This window comes from Eulemur rufifrons, chromosome 16 (assembly GCF_041146395.1).
Source record: "Eulemur rufifrons isolate Redbay chromosome 16, OSU_ERuf_1, whole genome shotgun sequence".
Taxonomy (NCBI): Eukaryota; Metazoa; Chordata; class Mammalia; order Primates; family Lemuridae; genus Eulemur; species Eulemur rufifrons.
The window spans coordinates 90,457,588-90,474,278 of NC_090998.1; the positions used below are offsets into that span (position 1 = coordinate 90,457,588).

General features: G+C 48.9%; 1 protein-coding gene across 2 annotated transcripts; it reads right to left on the reverse strand.

The window, feature by feature from the left end:
- Positions 1 to 250: 250 nt before the first annotated feature.
- On the reverse strand, positions 251 to 12,947 carry CENPM (centromere protein M). Of its 2 annotated transcripts, XM_069490752.1 has the most exons (6): positions 12,824 to 12,947; positions 12,212 to 12,291; positions 8,525 to 8,617; positions 6,170 to 6,249; positions 5,080 to 5,171; positions 251 to 719 (listed from the first exon to the last, which is right to left on the reverse strand). In XM_069490752.1, the coding sequence occupies exons 1-6, from the start codon at positions 12,878 to 12,880 to the stop codon at positions 579 to 581; spliced, it is 543 nt and encodes a 180-aa protein (XP_069346853.1). In that variant the 5' UTR covers positions 12,881 to 12,947; the 3' UTR covers positions 251 to 578. The 2 variants fall into 2 exon arrangements, with proteins under 2 accessions (XP_069346853.1, XP_069346854.1); XM_069490753.1 differs by lacking the exon at positions 5,080 to 5,171 and having other exon boundaries at positions 425 to 719; positions 12,824 to 12,880.
- Between the last annotated feature and the right edge of the window lie 3,744 nt (positions 12,948 to 16,691).

Here is a 16,691-nt window from a genome sequence, read left to right on the forward strand (position 1 = left end):
TACACAAACAAGCGTATGGAGTCGTACGGTCTCAGGCTCTTCACCACTCATTTCATTCAATCTTCACAACGTGACAAGGTGAGCAGAACCGTCTCCATTTACACCTGGGGAAACTGAAGCTTCAAGACGCAACCGAGGTTCTGTAACAGCAGGGCCAGGATGTGAGTCAGACTGGGCTCAGGAGTCCGTGCTCCCTGCTCCAGCCCACTCTTGATTGTTCTGAGCCAGTTTCCTCATCTGCGCCGTCAATGCGGTAGATGAGACCAGTGATTTTCAAACTTTTTTTAGCCACAGACCCTTTGTTCAAATGAAATCTTAAGTGGAGATGTAATGTGTCAGATAGTTACAGACACAGGGCTCTGCAAGTGAGCGTGGGCGGGGGCTGGAGTCCCACTAGCTGGGCTCCCCCCCGCTCCTGCCCCGCACTCCCCGCTGGAGCACAGGCCCTGCAGCAGCCTGCGAGACCACTGGCCGGCTGGCCCAGGGCCTGTCAAGCCCTGACTGGTCTTTACCAACAGCGAACGTTTATGGAGCTGGCACCAGGCTGTGGAGAGGGGCAGCCCAGGGGCCAGTGGCCCTCACAGGTCCTCAACAGAGGGGCTCTCGGAGCTCCTCAGCAGGGACAGCAGATTCAGGGCCGAGACACCGGGCATGTGGCCAGCGCAGATCTGCAGCATGCGCACCAGGCGCTGCGCCATGGTGGCTCGAAAGCCTTCCACCTGCAGGGAAGAGCGGAGAACAGCAGTCAGACAGAATGGGGTGGCCAGGCCTGCTCCCCTACTTGGAGGAGCTGCAGGGGCTGCTAGAGGCAGAGCTGGAGACGAAAGCACAGGGCAGCTCAGGGCACCACTGCCTATCACAGCCATGCCCTTCATGCCACACCTCCCAAAGCAGCTTCCAACCACCTCAGCTCACACGACCCACCAAACAACCTCCAGAGATACCCAGCGACTGTGACCCCCTGCTCAAGAGGAAACGAAGGCTTAGCAAACAAGGCTGGCTGGGCCAAGTAAACCATCTAGGGTCACACAGTTAGTGACTGCAGAGCTGGGCTCTGAACCAGGCAGTCCGAGGCAGCACAGGCCCCACAGACTCACTTACCCAGGATCTGAGAAAGGTACTCACAGGGGTGGCAAGAAGGGAGGAAAGAGAGTGGCCCTCACCACGGAGAAGGAGGTACCAACCCAAAGGAGCTCCTTTATCAGGGCTTTTGAAGGGCTGGTGGGCCTAGGGGAGCTGTGGGGTTACGCAGGGACAACAGGACTGTTCAGCAGAATGTGAAGCAGCCACTCCCTCCCTCTGTGAAACGCTTTTTCTGCCTGGCTCCCAGGAGACTCATGCAGGTTTCCTTCCACCCCGCCGGCTGCTCCCTCCTCTCTGCCCACATCTAAATGCTGGGCCTGCAGGGCGGTCCTTAGCTCTGTTCTCCCACACTCACCCCCTGGGTGCCTTCATCCAGTTCTGTGGCTTTAAAACCATCTAATTGCTGATGACACCCAAATTACATCTCCAGATCATTCCTCTCAATGTTGGACACACATACGCAGCCGCTGACTCGATTTCTCCACTTAGATGCCTAATAGACACCTTAATCTTAGCATGCTCCAACCCGCAAACCTGCCCCGCCTATGGTCTTCCCATCTCAGCCAAGGGCAACTCCACCCCTCCAGCCAGTCTGGCCGAAACCTTCAGGGCCATTGTGGACTCTTCTTCCTCTCATGTCTCACATCTTGGCCATTAGCATGTTCTAGAAACAGCCAGTGTTGTAGAACAGCCCATCTCCTTCTTCCCTGGCCATCACCAAGTCTAGGCCACTCTTAACTCTTCTAGAAAGAGCCTCCAGAACTGTCCCCTATTTCTGCCCTTGCCTCCCTTTAGTCTACGCTCCTCCTAGCAGGCAGAGGGATCCATTTAAAACCCAAGTCAGGGCACATCCCTCACTGGCCCCAAACCCTCCAGCAGCTCCAGTTTTACTTGGAGTAAAAGCCACAGCCTTTACTTTGGCCCATACGGCCCTGCCGCGCTGGCCCCACTGTTCCTCTGACTCATCTCCCACCACTCTGCCCTTTGCAGCTGTGCTCCAGGCACCCAGGCCTCCCTGCTGGACCCTGAACTCACCAGGCAAGCTCCAAACTTGCACTTGCTGTTTCTCCTGCTGAGTGTGCTCTTCCTCCAGGCATCTCCACAGCTCACCCTCCTATTTCCTTCAAGTCTTTATTTAAAAGTCACAGTTGCAGTAAAGCCTCCCTGGTCACCCTATCTAAATCTTGCCCCTTTACCACCACCTGACATGTCACATCCCCATTCTCTAACACATTATGCATTCTACTTCTTTACCTTGTTTGTTTCCTCGACTAGAAGGGAGCCAGGATTTTTGACTGTTTTGTTTGTTGCTGTGGTCCTAGTGCCTAGAACAGTGCTCGGCACACTGTAGACATTCAAGTCTTGTGGCTTTTGCCCCCAAAATCTATCTCCAAGCTGCCGCTGCTCTAGCTCAGGCTCCACAACCTGCCTCCTGCCTCTGGCCAGGCCTCCTCCAATCCACACATCACTCCAGAGACACGGCCCAAAAACCCAAGTCTGGGCACAATCACGACTTTGCCCATGATGTATAGGAAGAAATGACTGAATTCTACTGCCATGCTTCCAAAGCCCAGCAAATCCTTCTGCTGTTGCATATATTACATATCTGGCTATCTCAGGAGATTCCACGAGGGCAGGGCCAATATCTGACTCATCTGTGTTCCCAGGGACCAGCACAGGGCTCTAACAGCAGACCTAGGCAATTATTTCACTGGGCGAATCACACCCCCCCAAGCGGGTTTCCTCATCTGTAAAAGGGGGCCGATAATACCTGCTATGTAAAAGCCTCAAGATCTGGTAAGGCTCAAACTCAATTATGCAGAAGAGTGTGCTCTGAAAAGGACAACACAAGCATGAGGAGGAATTATGGTCCAAACACTGGGTGCTTCATTTAGGGGCACGGGTCTCTGTTCTGAGCATGCATTTCTGCAGTCCCTGCTGCTGCCTGGAAACAGGCTGGGCCTCCTGCTCCCTACAGACACCTTTCTTGAGAGTTCTCAGGCCAGAAGAGAACCTAGGACCTGGTATGGCCTGCCACCTCATGGCCACAGACAGAACCGCACCACCTGGCACCACCTATGCCTGGGCTGTGGCGCAATGATCGTGATTCCCCTTTAGAGATGAGAAAACTAAAGCTCTGTGGGGGTGAAGTGACTTGTTCAAAGCCACACTGTCAGCAGGCTATAGCAAGAGAGGCAGCTGCATACCAAGCAAGTAAGCTAACTGTTTCTTTCTATTCTTGTTTCCTCAGAGGCTTCTCGTGAGGAAAGCCTGGCAGGGGCAGGCACTTCAGGTGTGCCAAGGCCTCCGGGTCCCATCCGTGAGATCAGAGCATTGATCTAGTCAGGGGTTCTAAGAATAGTCATCAAACATGAAAAACAAATGTGTGATAGAGTAGTATGTGTATCTTGATCAATGCATTGATCTCGGGGCAGGTCTAACGACTACTGTCACATTGAAGTAGTGATGAGATGTGACCAATCCTAATGTGATACAAAAACATTTGCTATTTCTTTTCCTTTCTTTATTTCTTAGAGACAGAGTCTCACTTTGTCACCCAGGCTGGAGTGCAGTGGTGTAATCACAGCTTACTGCAGCCTCAGCTTTCTGGGCTCAAGCGATCCTCTGCCTCAGCCTTCCAAGTAGCTAGGACTATAGGCACACGCCACCATGCCCGGCTAATTTGTTTTTTTTTTTTTTTTTGTAGAGACAGTGTCTCACCATGTTGCCCAGGCTGTAGCCTCAAACTTCTGGCCTCAAGAGATCCTCCCGCCTCAGCCTCCCAAAGCCCTGGGATTACAGGCATGAGGCAACACACCTGGCTGTTTGCCATTTCTATTGGTAACAGTCATAGACTCTGCTAAAACTACTGACATCTCTTTCCTACATTCATAATGCTAAATTTCACTTAGAAAGCAGTAGAAAAAAAGAAGTAATTTTTTTCCTTATCTAAGTTCACAGATCCCCTGAATTCTGCCTTCAGACCAGAGGGGTCCACTGACCCCAGAATAAGAACTGCTGGGCCAGACGGTGGGGAGGATCACATGTTGATCCTTCTGCATTACATCACTTTGCCTTTGGGAATAGGTGCAAGACCCGGAACAGAGCAGAAACATAACCTTCAAAATGAACCTCAAAACCAATAAACAGATTTCCAAAGCAACTAAGCAGGCCTCATGAATGGGTGGGGCAGCTTAGGCCATGAGATCCCTCAGCAGACCTCCGAGGGGGGGCACATCAACGCCTGCTAAGGACTCTTTAGGAAAAAATCATCAGGATTCTTCCTGCATAAAAAGAGGCTGAAGAACAAAACAACGTCAGCAAAATGGACATCTGCTTTGTCACCCCATGGTTAGGCTCACCTCGTGAGAAACACCAAGAAAACTAGTCAGGGCAGGACCAACACCACAGGTATCCATCCAGCCATCTACCTACCCACCCGACAAACAGCCCTACTGCCTGCTGGGTGCCCTGGCCTGGGCTGGGACTGGACAAGGTCTGTAATCCAGGGAGGTAAGGGCAATGTCATGCATTCTTATTGCTGCCAGGGGGACAACAGGATGCACTGGTTAATGAGACTGACATGACACCTGGCCTCACAGGCACTTACACCCCAGCAGGAGAGTGAGATATTAACAAGGACCCACAAATATATATATAGGACTTAGTTACACGTACAGAGAAACAAGCAAAAGAAAAAGCAGGGCAACAAATGATAGAGCTGGGCACGTAAGAGGCATCCAAGATGACCCCCACTTTGCACTGATGTGCTCCGAGGCTTGAGGTAACCTGCCCAAGGTCACAGCCAGTGAGCCAAAAAGCTGGGATTCAAAGCAGGACCTTGTGTCCCCCTCCACATCAGGAGCCACCTCACTTGGCTACTTGATGATCCTTCAATAATGTTCCTGACATGCGCACTGTGTGCTGACTGCCCTTTCCCCTTGCACTTCCCCTGCACTTGAGTGTGACATAAGCCACTGTGATCAGCGTCCTCACCTCTAAGTCACAGAAGAGCAGAGGGCTTCGGTAGGCGTGGGCTAGCTTCACAACGGTGTGCCGGTGAATGGTGCAGTGGTTCTCCTGCCCAGCTGCAAAGAAGCCATGAGAGTGACAGCTGTAATCCAGTAAGTGCTGGGCAACCTAATTCACGTCCCCTCTCTGGGTCTCAGTTTCTTTCTAGTCAATGGGTGACAATCCTGTTCTACCTTGTTTTCTGGGTAGTCAAGACTATCAAATTAGACAATGAGGATAATAATAGCTCCTACCCCACTGGGTTACTCTACAGAGTCAATGAGTTGATACCTAGAAACCACCTGGCCTTCATTTATTCACCAGTGCTTACTGAGAATAATCTATGCCAGGCCCTCCTCTCAAGGAGCTGATACTTAAGCTGGGGAGGCAGACAGGTAGTACATGTCATTGGTGCCAAAAGTGACACTGGAGCTGAGTTTTGAGGTATTTGAGGAGTTAGCAAGACAAAGAGAAAAAAAGTATTTGAGAGAAGTCATACAGTAATCATTAAGAGGACAGGCCCTGGAATAGGACTATCTAGGTGGGAACCTTAGCTCTACCACTTTTTAGCTATGGGGGCCTTGGGCAAGTTAATCTCATGATCAGTTTCCTCAGCTATAAAAACTGAGATAATAATACCTACCTCAAAGATTAATATGACATAAAAAATAAAGCAACTACAATCAGTGGCTGGCTCACAGTGAGAACTCAATAAAAGTTAGCTATTGTTATTTCCACTGTTAATATTACAAAGCCTCAGGAACAGCAGGCCTTTTTCAGAGAACTACAAGCTGACTCAAAGAATGAGAGAGTAATAGACTAGATAAGAAGGCAGAGGCCAAACTGCAAAATACTTCATGTCTTTAGAGGAGTTTGCATTTTACTCTGAAAGCTACAGGGAGCCACTAGGCAACTCTAAGCAACAGCAGAATTTCACTTTTAGCAAGACGACAACAGGTCAGATTCCAAAGTACATGTTCTTTCCATCCCTTAGGCTGCCTCAGCAAGGAGCCTATAACTGCCACAGGTTTCCCTTGGTTGGGGGTGGGCAGTGGCAGGTGAGGGACCTACTTACCACCTGTGGCGAGGAAGCACACCTTCCCCAAGAAAAAGCTGGTGTCCACATGGTGCAGGGACTCCTCTGTGTTCTGGAGGCTGGGGTGGCCAGGCCAGGGTGAGAAAACAAACCAGAAGAGAAAACTTTATGACAGAAAAAGCAGAAACTCCTGCCTCTCTGATCCTAGACAGGCCAGAGAGTAAGAGGAAGGTGACAGGAGAAGTATTTTATCCTTTAATTTTTTTTAAAAACTGCTTTTAGGAGCAGTGGCTCACACCTGTAATCCCAACACTTTGGAAGGCTGAGGTGGGAGGATCGCTTGAGGTCAAGAGTTCGAGACCAGCCTGGGCAACATAGTGAGACTCATCTCTACAAAAAATTAAAAAATTAGCCAGGCGTGGTGGCACATGCTTGTAGTCCCAGCTACTTGGGAAGCTGAGGCGGGAGGATTGCTTGACCCCAGGAATTCGAGGTTACACTGAGATATGGCCACTGCACTGCAAGGTTGAAACCTTATCTCTGAAACATATAAATAAAAAATAAATGAAAACAAACCAAAAAACAAAATTACTTTTAATCATAAAGTGACTCATGCTTGTAAAATATCAAATGGTAAATATGGAAGTATATGTAAAAAGTGAAGTCCCACTCTCTCAGCAATACACTTTACTCCTGATTCCCCAGAGGAAACTGCTGCCAACAGTTTGAGGTGTAATTTCTCTAGAATTTTTTTCATATGCAAATAGACAGTGGTATGTATAAGCATCTAGTTGGGTCCCACATGTCATCAAACTCCTTATCAGTACTTAGAAATCTGTTACGTTCTTCAGAATGACTACACAGCATACCACAATCTATTAGGCATTAAGTGGTCTCCAATTTTTCACTATTACAGAGAATGCAGCATGAACATTCTTTTACATGTACCCTTGCACATTCAAGCAAATATTTCTGTAGGACAGATCCTAGAAGTGAATGGCTAGGTCACAATATGTGTCTTTTAAAAATATAGATGAGTATTACCAAAGTGCTTTTCTTGTTAGTTACAATGATTTAGTCATACGATTGTATGAAAATGCTCTTTTCCCTCTAAACAAGGGGCTCTGACCTCCTGGGCTGAGGCTTTCATTCACTGGTGTCCAGGGACAGATGAAGGAATCTGTTGTCTCCTGGCCAAAAAGACATCTTGGTCAGGTGGCCCAAGCCAAGGTTTCAGCCTGAGGCCAATAGCAACAATGATCCTTCTGCTAAGGGTGGCTGCAGAGCAGGATCTCTCCAAAGACTAGGCCAGTGTCCCTTCCAGTGAACAGAGAGGCCTCACTCAAAGAGCAACAGATCTGCTGAGGCAAACATCTTATCCCGTGGCAATCATGGCAGATCTCAGCTCCTTCTCAGTCCTACTCTGGGCCTAAAGCCCTGCTGACTAGTTCCAACTAGTCCTGATGCTACCTGTACCTGGTATCTCCACACTGCTGGGTTCCTAAGTATTTCTACCACAGCCTTTAACCCCCACCACATAACTAGGTGTTTGCCTTGGTCTCTGCGCTGGACCCTAGCCTCAGTCAACAACCCCCAGGAGGAACTCACTCCCATCTTTACCTGGCTAACTCATTGTTCACATGGTTTCCTTTGAGATAAGGTCTCACTCTGTTGTCCAGGCTGGATTGCAGTGGTGTCATCACAGCTCACTGCAACCTCAAACTCCTGGGTTCAAGAGATCCTCCTGCCTCAGTCTCCCCAGTAGCTTGAGACTACAGGCACGTACCACCACATCTGGCTAATTTTTATTTTTTGTGGAGACAGGGTCTCACTCTATTGCCCAGGCTGATCTCAAATTCCTGGCCTCAAGTGATCCTCCCATCTTGGTCTCCCAAATGTTAGGATTATAGGCATCAGCCACTACACCCAGCTTCAAGTGCTGACTTAGATGTTACCTCCACCAGAAAATCAACCCTGACCTCCCACACCTAATTCCTGGCCATCAGAGGTCTTGTCTGGGCTCCCATATCCCAGTGCTTCCTTGCTTTACATTACATATCCCAGATACTGTAATTGTCTGTTCCAAAGTCCAGCCTCCTCCCCAAGTGGACTAGGAGCACCTTGAGGACAAGCGGACCATTTCATTCATCTATGTGCCTGCTGTCAGGTGTACAGAGTAGGCCTCAGAGAGCATTAGCTAAACGAACAGATAGTGTCTTTTAAACATTATGCGCTAGCCACTGGCTCCTCCTTCCTCACCCTGTAGGTTGATCCCAGGCAGCCTCTCCTAGCTTCCTCTCCTTCCCTTCTTCCCTTCACAAGTGAGGTCACTGTCCCAGCACACTCTCAAGCCAGGTCTGCCTGAGCCCCGACAGCCCGTCCTCTGGCTCTCACCTGTATTTGCTGTGAAGGTTAACGACAAACACAATCAGGTCAATTCGGGGCCGATTCACATTGACGGGCAACGGGAGGGATCTTGCCAAGTGGCTGAAAAACAAGAAACTGCAGGACTAAACATATATGTACCCCCCTCACAGTGACTGTTCACGTGTTGCCCTTCATGGGGAAGAAGCTGTCAAGGGCTCCTCACCTATTCACCTGACCAAGACTCCTGTGGCCAAGACTCCCTGGGTGAGTACAGACGCAGGGCAGAGCCAGTCCTATCCAGATCACTCCTGTTTGATCCCCTTTGCCAGAAAGGGGATCTGTTTGGTAACCACCATAGCAAGGTAAAGATGGTCTGGATAAAAGATGGCATGGGGCTGGCTAGCTACACTGCATGCTGGGAGGGAGATCTGGCTTAGAATAGGAGGTGTTGACCTATGAAGTTCAAGGGCTAAGATTGAACCCCTCTGGCATGAGATAGATGTGGGCTCAAGTCCCAGTGCTGTCAATTTCCAGCTATGTGATCGTGGGCAAGTCATTGTCATCTAGACTTGGTCTCCGGTTATCAAATACCCCCCTGAAGGCTTTTCTTGAATGCTCTACTGCTGCCCATTTCCACATATTACCATTGCCCATTTCCCTTTCCCCCAGATTATAATGCAAGAAATATCAAAAAGTACAAAACCCACAAAAGTTAAAAAAAAAAAAAAAACTATACCCCCCCAAAAATCCAGTCACCTAGAAATTACTGTTACCATTATAACAGTTTTCTAAATATCTCTTCATGTACATAATGTATACCTATTCAGAGAATAAACATAATATAAAAACAGAATAATAGTATTAATTTAATTTGAATGAAATAGAAGAAAATAAGTTGAACTGAAAAAATAGATGAACTTTGGATAAACTTTTTTTAATCACAGAGATTATTTCCTAAAGGAGTCCAATTTTTAAAAAAATTATGAAAAAAACTAAGAAGTTGGCATGTTTTTAAACTATATGCTTCACTTTTATCTATATCGGATTGATTCTCTATACTTCATCCTACCATTTGGACAATAAATGTGCATTCCATCATCATTATTATTATGGTATACATTTATATTTTGTTCTAACTATAACTCTGGACCCAGGCTAACAAAACTGCCACTCCATAACACCGCTGATCTCTGTGGGAGAGGCAAACGGCCCTGGGTGGGGGAACGGTGTCTTTCTCTGGCAATTAAATGCTTCAGTGGTGAAGTGATAATCATTTTTGCTCACAACTCATTGGCTAGAACTAGTCACATGGCCCCAAGAGGCCAAAAAGCACAATCCTGATTCTTGCCATGTGCCACTAACTTAGAGAGAGAAATATTTCGCAATAGAATGAACACATGACGACATGGGTGATTTGCTTTTCCTGTTTAAAAGCCTGAAACATTATTTATCCTTTAAGTTCAATAACTTAACTAGGATATAACTTGACATCAAGTGTTCTGTAACCATTTTTCCTCAACCAAGATATATGTAGCCTTTTTAATGGAAAAATTCAACTTTTCACTCATTCCAGGGAAGTTTTCTTCTACTATATCTTTGAACACTTACACTATAATTTCTCAAATCTTTCTTCTTTGTAAATAATTTTTAAAAAGTTTTCAACCACATCCACTCTGATCCTATTTCTGTGTATTTATTAGATGGATCTCAAACGGTAATACTTTGGGTCCTCCTTTTTTACCCTTAGCTCTGCAACCTCCCTTTTCCTCTTTCTGTTGTTTTTTATCATTTGGTCTTTGAATGTTTCTTTTTAAAATTCATGTTCTTATTAAATTTTTCAATATACAGATGAGGGAAAAATATGTTTCCCACCACATAACAGAAACACTGTGTGCTGTGCTAGCCTGGAGTGCTCAACAAAGTTGTTACAAAGTCACAACTACCACCCTGGAAAAGTACCCAGCACTTTCTTGCCTTGAACAGCTGGTTCAAACTCACCTTGAATGCTTTAGAGCTGTTTTGATTGTCCAATAGTGCCCTTTAGCTAACTGCAATACTAAAATCCCTGCCTAGTGGAAAATTGTAATATCATGTTGCATGACAGTATGATAATGGTACTGTGCCTGCATTATTTGTTTCACCATGAACAATCAAAGAAACAACATAAAAACTTTGCATTACTCATGGGGAAGAGATTTAAGGCAACACCTCGGGGTGGACAGATGTGGATTTTGCATGCAAGAAAGCTCCTGTGGAAGAAATTCCTGTGGGGCTCACCAGCAAGCGCCCTTGTAAGTAACCTCTAATAAACTCAACTAACTCACCAAGCTGGACATGTCTAAGTCACTCTTTGGCCTCTTGGCTGCCTCTCATTTTGGAGGGAGGTTTTTCTATAGTGTCCTGGGACTTCCCCAAAACAGAACACTGAAAGAGAAATGTTTCTCCCTTTTCTAGAGTGGGGTTTTCCTTAGATTTTTATATGCAATGTGACTTGCCCTTTTTTTTTGTAATGGTTCCCATGACACTTCTTTCCATCTTGTTTTTGTTCAGTGTAGGCAATTCTGTCCACATTTTTCACTTACCCTGATACTAATTAAATGCATTTTTTAATACTTTCCCATTTCTGAGCTATGGATTTGAAATTGTTGGTTGTGTTTGATGTTCTGTAGTCTGAAGCCTGGTGAGGTGGATGGAGCACAGAGAGACCAATGAACAAACAGGCTTTATTTTGGGGGCAAAGATTATACTCCCTCAACAGAGATTCTTTAAAGTGCCGCACCAAGGTGTATTCTACCTAGTAAGGGCATTCCAATGTCCACAGAGGAAATACCCTCTGGATTTGGATTGTTCTCCTTCAACATGGACTCCTGGGCCTATCTTTCCATCAGGGAGAATGACACCCCCACATACTCAGTCACCTGACTGAAACAGCAGCTGTTTCTACTCCCTTACCAGTTAGAAAAAGGAAAATAAAATGTACTTAGTTATTTTTTCTCCAAATTTGGGGGGGTATTAAAGAATTCTTAGAATTTTGTCATTGGAGTACAGTTAGTTGGAGTAGGGTGAGCAGAGATACAATGCCAGAATTTTTTGCTGCCAATTTTTTTGCTATTTTCCAATTCATTTCACTGAGTTTGGGAGAAAGAAGATTTTGTAGTTCAGCTTCACTTTACCATATTTAGTGGGGAATTCTTGCTTTCCACTTTTACTACCTCTAGACATTTCCGGTATCCTCTCCCCTCAAAAACTTTTTTGAATCTTGAATTAACCAGATTAATTTAACAATTATTAATTGAGCATCTACTTTGTGCCAGTTATTGCTCAAGGCACTGGGGATTCACCAGTAACAAGGGCCAAAGTCCCTGCACTCAAGGGGCTGACAGTCCATGGGGGTGGCAGACCGGACCAAGTAAACCAACAGGTGGACAGGTAATTTCTTATGGTGACAAGAACTATTAGGAAAACAGAGTATGTGTGGTGACAGAGAGTGATGGAGGCTACCTCAGACGGGGTGCTCAAGGGGGTCCTGTCTAAGGTATGCACATCTGAAGTAAGGGGAGGAGACAGCTCTGGGACGGGATGACGGGCAGGTTCAGCGAGAGCAGATGGCATGTTAAGATGGAGGAGTTAGCCATCAGGCACTCCCTGCGCCCCAACCAACTGGCAGCTGCTTCCCCTGTCCCTCAGGCCCAGGCCACAGCTGCTGCTACTTACACCTTCAGCTCGGAGGCGCAGTCCTCCTTGAGCATCGAGTCCGCTAGCTGCTGCAGAAGAGCATCCTCCGTGCCCACCAGCTGCCCAGAGAGAGAAAGTGACCGTTTGAGAGCTGGGCACAGCAGCCCCTCTGGAGGGCTTGGCACTTTGATCTCCCTGGAAGATCAGGCCACCGCCCCAAGGCAGTTTGGAGGGCGCCATTTCCCAAGAAAAGGACCCCCGCGAGGAGGCTCAGTTGAGGGCCCGAAGTGTGGACCCGCTCCAGGCCTGTTGGCACCGCACTTGTTACTCCTCCAACCCTCCCGCGGACCGCCTGGTCTCTAGTGGGATCCAGACCCTGGGATGCGGCAAAACCAAGTCCAGGCTCGAGGAGCGATGTGGGCGGGAGAGCCACACTCTGAACCAATCGGAGTAGCCGCTCTCTGAAGCCGAGTGACACATCCACCAATAGGTGCGCAGCGAACTCTTTCCCAGCTTCTGACTGGCAAGTGGGCGGGGTCGAGCTGGGCCCCCGCCAGAACAGCGCGCCAGCGCCTCCGAGAGCGCAGAAGCCAGGCCTCTGAGGAGCAGCGGGGGACAGGAGGGAGGGGAAGCTGAGCCGCCGGCACCTACCAGGATGGTGGCTGTGTTCAGGCCAGGCAGCTTGTCCAGTGGCCTCAACACCGACATCCCAGTGGCACCGAACCGCCGCTCCCGCGATGCGCGCCAGACTTTCAAACTGCCCTGACTCCGGCCCTCAAGGCTCAGCTTAGGGCACGTGACCCTCCATGGGCGGGGCTTATCGGGTTCTCTTAAAGGAACCGCTACCTTCTTTTCTGAGGGGGCTTTGCAGCACTGACCCAAGGAATGTAAGGTGCTGTACAGGCCTTTTGTTCCACACTTTCAGAGAAAGAAAGTTCTCGATGATTCATTCGTTCGCTTTCATTCATTCACACTTATTCATAGTACTCTCTTTTTTGTTTGCTTTAGAGTCAGGGTCTGGCTATCTTGCCCAGGCTGGCCTTCAATTCCTGGGCTCAAGCCATCCTCCCGCCTCGGCCTCCCGCACAGGTGAAACTACAGGCGTGAGCTACCTGGCCTGGACATTCACAGCACTCAGTTCCTTCCAGACCTACCCCTCCTATGTCCTCTCCCCTCTCAGCTGACTCTGTCCTTGCAGCTGCTCAGAACAAAACCTTGGGGTCGTTCTTCACTCCTCTTCTTCACGGCCTGAGGTGCGGAGGGGACTTCCTGAAAGTCAGGTAGCAGGACGCGCTAGGAAGACAAAGTAAAGCGGGCAGGAGAAGTGATGGGTGGGACGAAGCTACTTTAGGCCAGGGCAGGCCTCTCCCAAGAAGGTGTCATTTGAGCAGACGCCGGAATTCAGTGAGGAGCCCATGAAGTATAAGGAAGAAGAGACTTCAGGCAGAAGGAACTGCAAGTGCAAAGACTCTGAGCGGGGAGCACTCCTGGCACTTCTGAGGAATCACAAGGAGGCCAATGGCTTAAGCAGTTGGAGTGCGGAGAAAGTGGGGGCACGTGAGGCTAGAGGGGTGACTGAGGGCCAGGAGACGAGCCCTTAGAGAACAGTGGGCCACGGAAAGACTTTGGACCTGGTCAGGACTTTCCAGGAGGGGCTAAGCTGAGACCGACTGATCAACTTGTGCTGAGTCTCTGCCTCGGACCAGGCGTCCTGCTGGGCGCTGAGGACCCAGGTACCAGCAGGGTCATCCTGCTTCTGGGAGTTACCAGTGGCAGCTGGGCAGACAGTGAAAAACAAAGGCACTACGGCAGGTGAGAGCCGTCTGGGGAGCAGCAGATGAAGGTGCATGAACATCCCTGGGAGCCCATGCTGCACTTCACTGGGGAGGTGATCATAGGCTGAGATGCCAAAGGTGAGTTGGTGCTTGTCATGTGGGCAGTGGGGAAGAAACTAGCTGTGTGTAGGATCCATACTGTGATAAAGGGTAGGGATTGACAGGGAGCCAGACCCAGGCCTGGAGGTTCTTATGTCCTGAACACCCAGAGCTCGAAGGGCCATCAGAGACTTCTGGGCCCATGTTTTTCTAATTGGCTTCTGTGGAGCCCTAGGGAGATGCCTTGGGGCACCATGAGGGACTCTGGAATCTGAGTGGGTGGTGTTGAGACCCCACCCCACCGCACTGTTTTACAGAAGCAAATCTGGCTTTATCTCTATTATATATTGAGCTTCCCATATGCTTTTTTTTGAGACAGAGTCTCACTCTGTTGCCTGGGCTAGAGTGCTGTGGTGTCAGCCTAGCTCACAGCAACCTCAGACTCCTGGGCTCAAGCGATCTTCCTGCCTCAGCCTCCCGAGTAGCTGGGACTACAGGCATGCGCCACCATGCCTGGCTAATTTTTTCTATATATATTTTTAGTTGTTGGGCTAATTTATTTCTATTTTTAGTAGAGACGGGGTCTCGCTCTTGCTCAGGCTGGTCTCGAACTCCTGACCTTGAGCGATCCTCCTGCCTTGGCCTCTCAGAGTGCTAGGATTACAGGCATGAGCCACCGCACCTGGCCCCCCCATAAGCTTTGTATGAATAAGTGGCTAAAGCCATAAGAATCAGTGGCTAAAACAATACCTGCAGGCCACTGATCATATTTTTGACAGATTTATTGAGGCATGACTGACACATAATAAACTGTACATATTCAAAGTATACAATTTGATAAGTTTTTATATATGTATCTACCTAAGAAGCCACCATCACAATCAAGATACTGAACGTATCTATCACCCCCAGATGTTTCCTCCTGCCCCTTTGTAATCCTTCCCTCAACTCCTCTCTGCCCTCCCACCCCAAACTCTTACAAGCACTTTGGCAGCTTTGCTCATAATAGTCCCCACTGGAAACAACCCAAATGTCCTTCCCTGGTGAACAGATGAACAAATGAATTTCAAAAGCATTCTGCTGAGCAACAGAAACCAGACACAAAAGAGTGCATACTGTATGACTTCATTCATATGAAACCCAAGTACGGGCAAAACAAATCTGTGGTAAGAGAAGTCAGGTCAGTGGGTGCCTTTGGTGAGGGAGTATTGATTGGCATGAGGCAGGAGGGAATTCTCCGGGGTGATGGAGACATCTACCTTGATATGGATGGTGGACGCACAGGTGTATACAAAGGTAAAAATTCATCACTTAAGATTGTGTGTTTTGCTGTATGTACCTTATACCTCAATACAAATAAAATCCGTCTGTGAGCTCAAAATCACTTTCCTTGCCCCACGTATGTGGAAAAGGACCCACCACACTTGCAGAGCCTCCAGGTGGTCCCAGAGCTGGCAGGGTATCTGTGGGTTAAGGGACGTAGGGTCCTAAACCTACCTCACCCAGAGCCTTTCCCACCTGCCTGTTTTCAGGTTTCTGGGAATGGACTCCCTTGTGAGGTGCTTTCTTGAAGCCTCTTCCCTGCCCTGTGGGCCCCTGGGGCTGCTCTCTCCTCCTGAGACAATAACCACTGCTGTTTATGCTGGCTGGGCACCCATCACCTGGCAGACACTCTATCCATTGGACAGGGGGTGGGGGGAGGATCCAGGCTTGGGAGGTGGACCCCCAACTCCCCAACCGCACCTTGTGGCTTTGAATTCCAGCTTAGTCACTGAGAAGCTGAGTGACCTAGAAGGACAAGGCAAGCAGCTTCACCTCTCTGAGCTATAGCTCATTCCAAAATGGGCTGTCACCAGCAACCCAGCTGGGAGGACTGCAGGAAGAGACCTGTGGGGCCATGCCTGGCTTATGGGGGTGTTGATGCCTGTGCTGGCTGTACCTTAGTCAGGGGAGCCGCAGCGCTGCTGAGGCAGAATGGGGAGGGGCAGCCCTTTGTGGGGGGCCTGAAGGCCAGGCTAGGGCTCCGACCCTGGCATTGCTACTTTCTTGCTGTGTTTCCTTGGCTGAGGATTAAACGAGTTAACATAAAATAAAGCACTGAAGACAGTGTCTGGCGCATACTATACTGAGCCAATGCGTCCAGACTCTCAGCCTCAGTCTTGGTTCTTCCCTCTATAACATATGACCCTCATTGGCTGTACTGGCCACTGCTTCTGTGTCCCCATCTACTTGCCAGGGACTCCAATCTCTCCCTGCTCCCAAACGGCAAACTGCCAAACCCTCCCAGTTATCAGCCGGGGTCCTCTCCTCCTAGGCCCACCAGGCTTGGGGCCCAGCGGCCTGCTGGGTGACTCTCTCCCTCCCCACATCCCCCAACCCTGCCCTCCCTGTCATCTGCTGGACCACGTGCACAGTATGAGGGATCCAGAAGAGAAGGCTGGTTGCCAGGGCAACAGAGGATAAAGCCCTTGCTCTGCCAAGCTGCTGATTGGCTGAGACAGGTCCCACCTCCTGCCATCCTGAGAGTGGGGGAGTGTGGGGGGTAGAGGGAAAGGTCTGGATGAGCAGGGAGAGGTAGGAGGGTGCTGAGCCAGCCCAGGACTGCCCCCTCCTGGCCCAATCAGAGCCACTGGATCTGAGAAGCT